At 47.0% G+C, this 13,829-nt stretch overlaps 1 protein-coding gene across 1 annotated transcript in view; it reads right to left on the minus strand.

Moving 5' to 3' along the window:
- The window catches only part of NCOA3 (nuclear receptor coactivator 3), a gene marked incomplete in the record, with an annotated part of 153,296 nt that overhangs the window by 54,582 nt on the left and 84,885 nt on the right, over window positions 1-13,829 (minus strand). Inside the window, 1 exon segment of the mRNA XM_073607197.1 lies at window positions 791-891. Coding sequence (XP_073463298.1) covers window positions 791-891 — 101 coding nt within the window.

Here is a 13,829-nt window from a genome sequence, read left to right on the forward strand (position 1 = left end):
CGTGCAGGGAGCAGAGATGTGGGAGGGGCCTAGCCACACCATATATAAATACAAGCGCCTTGTCACACCCAGATATTACCATAAAAAAAAAAATAGTAATGACATCATCGCTGTGCTGTACATAGACGGTGCAGAGAACAGAACTGTAGAAGGGGACCCCAGCAGGCTCCACCCACTACAGGCTGTCTACAGAAAATTACAGGAGGGGGGCGGAGACAAGATCAGTCTACCTGCACAAGGAGAGAGAGAGCAGAGCTTCGGGAGGGGTCCCAGCAGGCCCCACCCACTACAGTTTGCCTGCAGAAAACTGCAGTAGGGGGGCGGAGACAAGACCAGTCACCCTGCACAAGGAGAGAGAGCAGAGCTGTGGGAGGGACCCAGCAGGCTCCACCCACTACAGGCTGTCTACAGAAAATTACAGGAGTGGGGGGGTGGAGACAAGACCAGTCACCCTGCACAAGGAGAGAGAGAGAGCAGCGCTGTGGGAGGAACCCAGCAGGCCCCACCCACTACAGGCTGCCTGCATAAAGCTACAGGAGGGGGCGGAGACAAGACCAGTCACCCTGCACAAGGAGAGAGATCAGCCAGTGGTCGGTCTTTATTACAGGAAGTCTCTCTCACTGCACAGATCTGGAAGAAATACACAAATCACACCGAGATTCAAGAAGAAGACAAAGGATGAACGGGTTTAAACAATATTAGCTGATCCCGGAGTTCAGCTTTAAGTAAAATGTTATCTTAGGGGAGAGCCAAAGGAGATAGTATTTGGTCCAAGGATGGTGGTACCTACCTGTAGAAGAAGAGGCCCCAAAGAATCCTTATCGATCACCCCCTGCCCTGTGGACGACACGTCTGCCTTCTGGACATCATCGTCATTGGAAGAAGCCTTTCCTAAAATACATTTAGGGGAAAAAAAAAAAAAAAAGGATTTATCCAGAGACCAGATCCAATCTTACATGTACACTGGGAGCCGAGGGGCTCATTAATCAGCCATCATATCTTGAGCCCTGGAAGATTTACCCCCCCCCCCCACCTCATGACCAGGCCATTTTTTCTTCTTTTTTTTTTTTTAAATAGGGCGTTGTGTTACTTTAACTGACAATTGCGCGGTCGTGCAACGCTGTACATAAATGACATTGATGTAATTTTCCCCCACAAATAAGATCTTTCTTTTGGTGGTATTTGATCACCTCCGCGGCTTTTATTTTTTTGTGCTATAAACAAAGAAAGAGCGACAATTTTGGAAGACAAAAACAATATTTTTTTACTTTCTGCTATAAAAACGTCCAATTAAAAAAAAAAAATAAATAAAAAAAAAATTTAAATAAAATTTCTTTATAAAATTTAGGCCAATAAGTATTATCCCAATAAGTGTATATTGGTTGGTATGAGCAAAAGTTATATCGTCTACAAACTATGTGATTATATAGTGGAATTTGTATTTATTTTTTAAATACTAGTAAAGGCGACAATCAGCGACTTATAGCGGGGGAATGCCATATTGCGGCGGACAATCTGACACTTTGTGGGAACCAGTGACGCTAATACAGTGATCAGTGCTAAAAACATGCACCGTCACTGTACTAATGACACTGGCTGGGAAGGGGTTAAACATCTACGGCGATCAAAAGGTTAAATGTGTGCCTAACCAGTGTTTCAGTATAAACGGTGAGCTGCTTTTACTGGTGATGGATTTTATATTATTGTTTACATAGGCAGGGCTCTGTTCTGGGTTCTCTGTCCGGCGGAGGACATCAAGTGACCGGCACCCGCAGATCAGCTTCTGCTGTAAATAATTCACAGCAGAAACGACCCGCTGGCGGCGCGCACCCGCTGTAGGGTGGAAGTGCAGAATCACACGCTATATATATATATATATACACACATATATATACACATATATATATATACACACATACACACACAATTCTGCACAGAATGGTCACCCTGTAGCAGTATATCTGCTATGGGGCAGCCAGTAAGTGGTTAAAGTGGAACTAAACCCTCCTATCCTTAGTTGGATAGACTTCCTTAAAGTGGAACTAAACCCACCTGACCTAGGAGGGTTTAGTACTGCTTAATAAGTATATCCAGCTTATGTTGGACATACATTCTTAAAGCAGAACAAAACCTTTCTATCCTTAGTTGGTTATACTTCCTTAAAGCGGAACTAAACCCTCCTATACTTAGTAGGATGTACTTCCTTAATGTAGAACTAAACCCTCCTATACTTAGTAGGATGTACTTCCTTAATGTAGAACTAAACCCTTCTATACTTAGTTAGATGTACTTCCTTAATGTAGAACTAAACCCTCCTATACTTAGTTGGATGTACTTCCTTAAAAATGGAACTAAACCCTCCTATACTTAGTAGGATGTACTTCCTTAATGTAGAACTAAACCCTCCTATACTTAGTTGGATGTACTTCCTTAATGTAGAACTAAACCCTCCTATACTTAGTAGGATGTACTTCCTTAATGTAGAACTAAACCCTCCTATACTTAGTAGGATGTACTTCCTTAAAAATGGAACTAAACCCTCCTATACTTAGTAGGATGTATTTCCTTAATGTAGAACTAAACCCTCCTATACTTAGTTGGATGTACTTCCTTAAAGCGGAACTAAACCCTCCTATACCTAGATGGATTTACTTCCTTAAAAATGGAACTAAACCCTCCTATACTTAGATGGATGTACTTGCTTAATGTAGAACTAAACCCTCCTATACTTAGTAGGATGTACTTCCTTAATGTAGAACTAAACCCTCCTATACTTAGTTGGATGTACTTCCTTAATGTAGAACTAAACCCTCCTATACTTAGTAGGATGTACTTCCTTAATGTAGAACTAAACCCTCCTATACTTAGTAGGATGTACTTCCTTAAAAATGGAACTAAACCCTCCTATACTTAGTAGGATGTATTTCCTTAATGTAGAACTAAACCCTCCTATACCTAGATGGATTTACTTCCTTAAAAATGGAACTAAACCCTCCTATACTTAGATGGATGTACTTGCTTAATGTAGAACTAAACCCTCCTATACTTAGTAGGATGTACTTCCTTAATGTAGAACTAAACCCTCCTATACTTAGATGGATGTACTTCCTTAATGTAGAACTAAACCCTCCTATCCTTTGCAGGCAAAGTATCTGGCATCATGCCCTGTGTGTGATCTGCAGTTGTGATGGTGCACATGTGGTTAGTTATGACATCAGCCATTTGATGGCTTGACATTTCGGATGAGAGAACAAGCAACTGACAGTTATTCACAGCATGCCTTGAATGTAACCGTTTTTGGCAAACCCTTAAAGCGATAGGATTAGTTCCACCTCTAGGCCTTGTTCACACATGCTACGTGGTGGAGGCGGCACAGTATCTCCTCCTCCCCTCCTGCTTTAACACCCTTGAACCCCAGCACTAGCGCACCGTGACTCGGGTGCACTGCACTTGGACGGCAGAATGGTCCAATTCACTTCAATGGGACGCGCTCGATGGGCGCGACATGCCTGCCGAACAGCAACAGAGGACGTCATTCCTTGCTGTGAAGCAAAGCATGGTGACCACGGCATGTGTACACACCTGGGGATTGCCTCTGCAGCTAAAGGGGGAGCAGATTGGGGGGTGGGGGGGGGGTGGAATTTTACCGCCCCTCAACTGCTAGCGTGAATGAGCCCCAAATCTGGTCAATGCTATCCTGTGATCCGAGGTGCTCCTACCCAACAGAATATACTCGAAACCTATACTACCTCCCATCATCTCCTACAGACCAGCCCTAGGTCAGTGATGGTGAACCTTGGGGCACCCCAGATGTTTTGGAACTACATTTCCCATGATGCTCTGGTACTCTGCAGTGTAGTTGAGCATCATGGGAAATGTAGTTCCAAAACATCTGGGGTGCCCCAAGGCTCGCCATCCCTGCCATAGGTTATACACGGGTGAATGTTTCAGTGGCGGGTTATTCACCGATCTCCGTCCTCAGCAGAATCCAGAATTTGGGGCTGAGGTTTGCCGTGGAATAGCCGGCCCAGTGATGAGAGGAGCGTCCCCGGCGTGTCCCCGGCGTGTCCCCGCTGTGTGCTCAGTCTATAAAGCTGCTTTATTTAACGACACGTGTGATAACACAAAGGACTTCCACATACATTTATAGGCCTCTCTCCACCATTCCTGACACCTCTTCTGTTTTATAGGCCAAATAAAGAGTCGCTCTGTAAACAGATCACCGTCTTACACGCTTGCTGCATCAGCTCAGGAATCCACACTCACCGGCCACTTTATTAGGTACACCTGTTCAGTGGCTCGGTAACACAAATTGCTAATCAGCCAATCACATGGCAGCAACTCAATGCATTTAGGCATCTAGATGTGGTGAAGACGACTCGCTGAAGATTGAACCAAGCATCACAATGGGGGAAGAAAGGGGATTGAAGTGACTTTGAACGTGGCATGGTTGTTGGTGGCAGACGGGCCGGTCTGAGTATTTCTGGGATTTTCACACACAACCATCTCTCAGGATTACAGAGAATGGTGGGAAAAAGAGAAAATATCCAGTGAACGGCAGTTGTGTGGAGGAAAATGCCTTGTTGAGGTCAGAGGAGAATGGGCAGACTGGTTCCAGAGTATAGAAAGGCAACAGCAACTCAAATAACCACTCGTTACATCCAAGGTATGCAGAATACCATCTCTGAACACACAATTCCAATCTTGAAGCAGATGGGCTACAGCAGCAGAAGACCACACCGGGGGCCACTCCTGTCAGCTAAGAACAGGAATCTGAGGCTACAATTAGCACAGGATCACCAAAATTGGACAATAGAAAATTGGAAGAACGTTGCCTGGTCTGAGGAGTCTGGATTTCAGCTGCGACATTCAGATGGTGGGGTCAGAATTTGGTGCATGGATCCATCCTGCCTTCTATCACCGGTTCGGGTTGGTGGTGGGGGTGTAATGGTGTGGGGGATGGGGTATCACCAGTTCAGGCTGGTGGTGGGGGGTGTAATGGTGTGGGGGGATGGGGTATCACCGGTTCAGGCTGGTGGTGGGGGTGTAATGGTGTGGGGGATGAGGTATCACCGGTTCAGGCTGGTGGTGGGGGTGTAATGGTGTGGGGGATGGGGTATCACCGGTTCAGGCTGGTGGTGGGGGTGTAATGGTGTGGGGGATGGGGTATCACCGGTTCAGACTGGTGGTGGGGGTGTAATGGTGTGGGGGATGGGATATCACCGGTTCAGGCTGGTGGTGGGGGTGTAATGGTGTGGGGGATGGGATATCACCGGTTCAGGCTGGTGGTGGGGGTGTAATGGTGTGGGGGATGGGGTATCACCGGTTCAGGCTGGTGGTGGGGTGTGTAATGGTGTGGGGGATGGGGTATCACCGGTTCAGACTGGTGGTGGGGGTGTAATGGTGTGGGGGATGGGATATCACCGGTTCAGGCTGGTGGTGGGGGTGTAATGGTGTGGGGGATGGGGTATCACCGGTTCAGGCTGGTGGTGGGGGTGTAATGGTGTGGGGGATGGGATATCACCGGTTCAGGCTGGTGGTGGGGGTGTAATGGTGTGGGGGATGGGATATCACCGGTTCAGGCTGGTGGTGGGGGTGTAATGGTGTGGGGGATGGGATATCACCGGTTCAGGCTGGTGGTGGGGGTGTAATGGTGTGGGGGATGGGGTATCACCGGTTCAGGCTGGTGGTGGGGGTGTAATGGTGTGGGGGATGGGGTATCACCGGTTCAGACTGGTGGTGGGGGTGTAATGGTGTGGGGGATGGGATATCACCGGTTCAGGCTGGTGGTGGGGGTGTAATGGTGTGGGGGATGGGATATCACCGGTTCAGGCTGGTGGTGGGGGTGTAATGGTGTGGGGGATGGGGTATCACCGGTTCAGGCTGGTGGTGGGGGTGTAATGGTGTGGGGGATGGGGTATCACCGGTTCAGGCTGGTGGTGGGGGTGTAATGGTGTGGGGGATGGGGTATCACCGGTTCAGGCTGGTGGTGGGGGTGTAATGGTGTGGGGGATGGGATATCACCGGTTCAGGCTGGTGGTGGGGGTGTAATGGTGTGGGGGATGGGGTATCACCGGTTCAGGCTGGTGGTGGGGGTGTAATGGTGTGGGGGATGGGGTATCACCGGTTCAGACTGGTGGTGGGGGTGTAATGGTGTGGGGGATGGGATATCACCGGTTCAGGCTGGTGGTGGGGGTGTAATGGTGTGGGGGATGGGATATCACCGGTTCAGGCTGGTGGTGGGGGTGTAATGGTGTGGGGGATGGGGTATCACAGGTTCAGGCTGGTGGTGGGGGTGTAATGGTGTGGGGGATGGGGTATCACCGGTTCAGGCTGGTGGTGGGGGTGTAATGGTGTGGGGGATGGGATATCACCGGTTCAGGCTGGTGGTGGGGGTGTAATGGTGTGGGGGATGGGATATCACCGGTTCAGGCTGGTGGTGGGGGTGTAATGGTGTGGGGGATGGGATATCACCGGTTCAGGCTGGGGGTGTAATGGTGTGGGGGATGGGATATCACCGGTTCAGGCTGGTGGTGGGGGTGTAATGGTGTGGGGGATGGGATATCACCGGTTCAGGCTGGTGGTGGGGGTGTAATGGTGTGGGGGTCTTGGCACACCCCTTAGTACCAATTGATCATGGTTTATACACCACGGCCTACCTGAGTATTGTTGCTGACCATGTCCACCCCTTTATGACTACAGTGTCCCCATCTTCTGATGGCTCCTTCCAGCAGGATAATGCACCATGTCACAAAGCTCCAATCATCTCACCACCAGACAATGAGGTCCCTGTACTCCAATGGTCTCCACACTCACCACATCTCATCCTTTGGGATGTGGTGGAACGGGAGAGTCGGCATCATGGACGTGCAGCCGACAAGTCTGCAGCAACTGTGTGATGTTATCAGGTCATTATGGAGCAAAATCTCTGAGGAACGTTTCCAACACCTTGTTGTATCTCTGCCACCAAGAATGAAGGCAAAAGGGGGTCCAACCCACTACTAGCAAGGGGGACCTAATAAAGTGGCCGGTGAGTGTATCTCTCTCTCTATCTCTATCTCTATATATACACACACACACACACACACACACAATGTGAGGGGAAAAATTATTTGATCCCCTGCTGATTTTGTAGGTTTGACAAAGAAACAATCAGTCTATAATTTTATTGGTCGGTTTATTTTAACAGTGAGAGACAGAATAACAACAAAAATTTCCAGAAAAAAACGTATTTCAAAAAAAGTTATAAATTGATTTGCATTTTGATGAGTGAAATAAGTATTTGATCCCCTATCAATTAGCAAGATTTCTGGCTCCCAGGTGTCTTCAATACAGGTAAGGAGCTGAGATTAGGAGGACTCTCTTAAAGGGAGTGCTCCTATTCTCAGCCTGTTACCTGTATAAAAGACACCTGTCCACAGAAGCAATCAATCAGATTCCAATCTCTCCACCATGGCCAAGACCAAAGAGCTGTCCAAGGATGTCGGGGACAAGATTGTAGACCTACACAAGGCTGGAATGGGCTACAAGACCATCGCCAGGCAGCTTGGTGAGAGGGTGACAACAGTTGGTGCGATTATTCGCAAATGGAATAGACACAAAATAACTGTCAATCTCCCTCGGTCTGGGGCTCCATACAAGATCTCACCTCGTGGAGGTTCAATGATCATGGGAACGGTGAGGAATCAGCCCAGAACTACACAGAAGAATCTTCTCAATGATCTCAGCTGGGACCATAGTCACCAAGAAAACAATTGGTAACACACTACACCGGGAAGGACTGAAATCCTGCAGCCCCCGCAAGGTCCCCCTGCTCAGGAAATCACATGTACAGGACCATCTGAAGTTTGCTAATGAACATCTGAATGATTCAGAGGAGAACTGGGTGAAAGTGTTGTGGTCAGATGGGACCAAAATCGAGCTCTTTGGCATCAACTCGCCATGTTTGGAGGAGGAGGAATACTGCCTATGACCCCCAGAACACCATCCCCCAATGTCACACATGGAGGTGGAAACATTATGCTTTGGGGGTTTTTTTCTGCTAAGGGGACAGAACAACTTCACCGCATCAAAGGGACGATGGGCCATGTACCTCAAATCTTGGCTGAGAACCTCCTTCCCTCAGCCAGGGTTTTATAAATGGGTCATGGACGGGTATTCCAGCATGACAATGACCCAAAACACACGGCCAAGGCAACAAAGGAGTGGCTCCAGAAGAAACACATTAAGGTCCTGGAATGGCCTAGCCAGTCTCCAGACCTTCATCGCATAGAAAATTGCTGGGGGAGCACATTGCAGTGGCTTCTATCCTTAAGGCTTCTATCTCTAAGTGATTCTTTCTACAAGTGATATGCACTTCAATCTCTGCTTCAAGTTCTGCCTCACCTGAACATTTCTTCTCCGTCTCTTTACAGGTATGTGTCAGCTCAACCACATCTTCCACGTTAAATGAAATTGGGATCTGCTTGCTGTCTCTGTGTGTGTGTCTTTGGTATGTGGCCTTCTCTATCTGTTTCCCTGTGTGCATAACCATGACGTTGTTTTTTGCTGCTCTGGACTATCTTACCTAAGTTTTATGTGTTGATCTTATCTTGGCCTCTGGCCTCTTGCTATTCTGACTTTAGAAGCAAAAAGTCCACTTTGATTGTTAGGCATTCTTATAGTCACTCATGATTAATTAATGAACTTCAACCCCACCCTTATAACAGTATAAATTTGGGCATCCTTAAGGGGTCAGCACATTGCTGGGGGAGCACATTGCAGTGGCTTCTATCCTTAAGGCTTCTATCTCTAAGTGATTCTTTCTACAAGTGATATGCACTTCAATCTCTGCACTTCAGCGATTGCACGAAGCAAACAAATACAGCAAACTGCACTGGAAAACACCTGACTGCAGGTGACCCGTCTCTCTAATAAGCTCTCCTTCCGCTCTAACATGCACTCTCTACCACTGCTTCTGACACTCGTGTCCTCTCTCCTCAAACTCTCTTACCTTCACCCCCCCTCTCCACCCGCCTGCCTATACATATCACCCTGCCTTCTGTCCTCTCCCTACTACTGCTCCTACCAACTCTCGCTCATTCTACATCCATACACTGATAAAACCTCCAGTACTCTGAGACATGCCCCTTCATATAAATCACATTCTCACATTACCTCCCTCACCCTCCTGCTTCTCCTAACCTCTGGTGGCATATCCCCAAACCCTGGGCCACCATCATCTGTCTTTGCCCAACGCTCCCATCCCCCTACACCCTCTGGCAGGAGCTGCAACCCACAGAACTTGGTCTCTATTTCTCTTTCCAAAACCAGCCCCCCCCCCCCTTTTCCTGTGCCCTGTGGAATGCACGTTCTGTCTGCAACAAACTCACCGCCCTTCACGACCTTTTTATCACAAATTCCTTTAACCTACTTGCCATTACTGAAACCTGGCTTCATGAATCAGATACTATTTCTCCTGCTTCCCTCTCCCATGGGGGCCTTCTCTGGACTCACTCCCCCAGACCAAGTGGACGGAAGGGAAGTGGAGTGGGAATCCTTCTAGCCCCATGCAGCACCTATCAGGTTCTTCACCCACCTCCCTCTCTGACTCTCCTCTTTTGAGGCACATTGCATTTGTCTATTCTCTCCCATTTCTCTAAGAATTGCTGTCATCTACCGGCCCCCTGGACCAGTATCAGCCTTTCTTGATGACTTCTCTGCCTGGCTACCCTACTTTCTCTCTTCTGAAATCCCCACAATTATTCTCGGGGACTTCAACATCCCTGTTAACACTAACACTACTATTACTTCTAAACTTCTCAGTCTAACCTCATCGCTTGACCTGAAGCAATGGATACAGGCTCCTACCCACTCCAACAGCAACACCCTTGACCTTGTCTTCTCCTATCTGTGCACTCCGTGCGACCTTTCCAACAATCCACTCCCACTCTCTGATCACCACCTTATTAGTTTTGCTCTCTCCTTGTCTTCCACCTCTTCTCCCTCCAACCGCCTAACAGTTACACGTAGAAACCTTCGCCACCTCAACCCTTCTCTTCTCTACTCTGCTACTGATCACCTCTATGACAAAATCTCACCTCTGTCCTGCCCCAACCTAGCTACTTTCATCTACAACAGCTCACTGTCTTCCTCCCTAGACAAGCTTGCCCCCCTCACTACACGCAGAATTAGGCCCCGACTGCTACAACCCTGGCAAACAGATGACACCAGAAGTCTCAGAAAACGTAGCCGCGCTCTTGAGCGCCTGTGGCATAAGACTAAGACGCAGGAAGACTTCACACAATATAAATCTGCCCTCCTAAAATACTACTCCTGCCTTCACACTGCCAAACAGACCTACTTTATCACACTCATTAACACCTTCTAATCCAGTCCACGTCAACTCTTCTCTACCTTCAACACTCTACTCTGTCCTCCACTGCCTCCACCCACCAACACACTCACTGCCCAGGAGATTGCCAATCACTTCAAAACTAAGATTGATACAATTCATGAGGAGATCACCAATGCGCAAAAACCTCCCCCATGCAACACCCCATGTCCACAGATACAATCATTACTTCCCTTATTCAACCCTGCTACTATTACTGAGGTTGCTAAACTTTTATCTAGCACCCATCTAACCACTTGCCCCCTGGATCCTGTTCCCTCGCAAATGCTACGCTCACCCTCTGACTCGATTCTACGCTCTCTAACTCACATTTTCAACCTCTCCCTCTCTTGTGGCATCTTCGCAAACTCTCTAAAACATGCGCTAGTCACCCCCATACTAAAAAAGCCCTCACTGGACCCCACCAATCTCAACAACTTCCGTCCCATCTCCTTACTCTCCTCCTCCAAACTTCTTGAAAGACTGGTCTACAACAGACTAAGCGACCATCTGACCATGAATAAACTTCTTGATCCCTTCAGTCCGGTTTTCGCCCTCAACGCTCCACGGAAACTGCTCTCCTTAAACTCTCAAATGACCTACTAATGGTGAAAACCAGTGGACACTATTCTGTACTACTTCTCCTGGATCTCTCTGCTGCCTTTGACACAGTGGACCACCCCCTCCTCATCAAAAAACTCCACTCCTTTGGTCTCCGTGACTGTACTCTTCGCTGGTTCTCATCCTACCCATCTCACCACTCCTTCAGTGTCACTTACAACTCTACTTCCTCCTCTCCTCTTCCTTTCTACGTTGGGGTCCCCCAAGGTTCTGTTCTTGGACCTCTCCTTTACTCAATCTACACCACCTCCCTGGGTCAGTTGATTGCCTCCCACGGCTTTAAATATCATCTCTACTCTGATGACACCCAAATCTATCTCTCCACCCCCCAGCTCTCTCCATCTGTCTCCTCAAGCATTACCAACTTACTAGCAGACATATCAGCCTGGATGTCACATCACTTCCTCAAACTCAACCTATCCAAAACCGAGCTCATGATATTTCATCCCTCAGGTGCCGCTTCCCCTGATTTCTCTGTCAATATCAACGGCTCAACTATCAACCCATCTCCCCATACCAGGGTCCTAGGTGTAATCCTGGACTCTGAACTAACCTTTCGACCCCACATTCTATCACTATCCAAAGCTTGCCGCCTCAATCTCCGCAACATCTCCAAGATATGCCCCTTCCTAACCAATGTCACCACAAAGCTTCTAATCCACTCCCTGGTCATCTCCCGCCTCGACTCCTGCAACTCCCTCCTCATTGGTTTACCTCTAAATAGGCTATCCCCACTTCAGTCCGTCATGAACGCTGCTGCCAGGCTCATCCACCTCACAAACCGCTCAGCGTCTGCTACACCTCTCTGCCAATCCCTCCATTGGCTGCCACTCGCCCAACGAATTAAATTCAAAATACTAACTATATCTTACAAAGCCATCCACAACCTGGCCCCCAGCTACATCTCTAACCTGGTCTCAAAATACCAACCTAACCGTTCTCTTCACTCCTCCCAAGACCTCCTGCTCTCAAACTCCCTTGTCACCTCCTCCCATGCTCGCCTTCAGGACTTCTCCAGAGCCTCCCCCATCCTCTGGAATGCTCTACCCCAATCCGTCCGATTTTCTCCTACTTTATCCACTTTCAGACGATCCCTGAAAACTCATCTCTTCAGAGAAGCCTATCTGGCCCCCACCTAACAACTGTACATTTATCTTCTCAATCAGCACATCACCCACAGTTATTACCTCTTGTATCTCTTGACCTTCCCTCTTAGATTGTAAGCTCTAAGGAGCAGGGCCCTCTGATTCCTACTGTATCAAATTGTATTGTATTTGTACTGTCTACCCTCAAGTTGTAAAGCGCTACGTAAACTGTTGGCGCTATATAAATTCTGTATAATAATAATAATAATAATAATAATAATAATAATAATAAATAATAATAATGTGGAGGGAGCTGAAGGTTCGAGTTACCAAAAGTCAGCCTGGAAATCTTAATGACTTGGAGAGGATCTGCAAAGAGGACAAAATCCCTCCTGAGATGTGAGCAAACCTGGTCACCAACTACAAGAAACGTCTGACCTCTGTGATCGCCAACAAGGGTTTCTCCACCAACTACTAAGTCATGTTTTGTGAAGGGGTCAAATACTTATTTCACTCATTAAAATGCAAATCAATTTATAACTTGTTTTAAATGCGTTTTGCTGGATATTCTTGTTCTTCTTCTGTCTCTCACTGTTATAATAAACCGACCATTAAAATTATAGACTGATCATTTCTTTGTCAGCAGGCAAACCTACAAAATCAGCAGGGGGTCAAATACTTTTTTCCCCCTCACTGTGTATAGATACTGTATAGTGTTATCTGTACACAAGATATTTATAGACGGTGGTCTTCTGCTGGGACTATATACTGTCTCAGTGGAGGGGCTGGGAGAAGAATGGATGCCAGCTGTTGATCACTGTCAGTTGGTGATTGCAGACAACCAAGAGGCGGAAAAGTTTTGTGTAATGCCAATAAACTGAGGAAGCGGCACGATGGGCATGAAATGGGTCTTTTTGATGCAATAAAATTCATAGATAGCTTTTCGATCATAGAAGGTATAATTCACCTATGAATGGGAGGAGGACGACCTTTCATTCATAGATCGATTTTCAGTCATAGAAGGCATAATTCACCTATGAATGGGAGGAGGATGACCTTTCATTCATAGATCGATTTTCAGTCATAGAAGGCATAATTCACCTATGAATGGGAGGAGGACGACCTTTCATTCATAGATCGATTTTCAGTCATAGAAGGCATAATTCACCTATGAATGGGAGGAGGATGACCTTTCATTCATAGATCGATTTTCAGTCATAGAAGGCATAATTCACCTATGAATGGGAGGCGGCAGACCTTTCATTCATAAAATGTATAATTCACCTATGAATGGGAGGAGGAAGACCTTTCATTCATAGAAGTAACAATTCACCTATGAATGGTGAATAGGGGGAGGCAGACCTTTTATTCATAGATCACTTTTCTATCATAGAAGGCATAATTCACCAATGAATGGGAGGAGGTGGAGCGTTCATTCATAGATCTCCCATACATAGGTGAATTATGTCTTCTATGAATGAAAGCGATCTATGAATGAAAGGTGGTCCTCCTCCATTTCTAGGTGAATTATGTCTTCTATGAATGAAAGGTGGTCCTCCTCCATTCATAGGTGAATTATGACTTCTATGAATGAAAGGTGGTCCTCCTCCATTCATAGGTGAATTATGACTTCTATGAATGAAAACGGAGGCAGACCTTTCATTCATAGATCGCTTTTCTATCATAAGGTGAATTATGGACCGTTCATTCATAGATCTCCCATTCATAGGTGAATTATGTCTTCTATGAAT

Source organism: Aquarana catesbeiana, linkage group LG12 (assembly GCF_042186555.1).
Source record: "Aquarana catesbeiana isolate 2022-GZ linkage group LG12, ASM4218655v1, whole genome shotgun sequence".
In the NCBI taxonomy this organism is placed as follows: domain Eukaryota; kingdom Metazoa; phylum Chordata; class Amphibia; order Anura; family Ranidae; genus Aquarana; species Aquarana catesbeiana.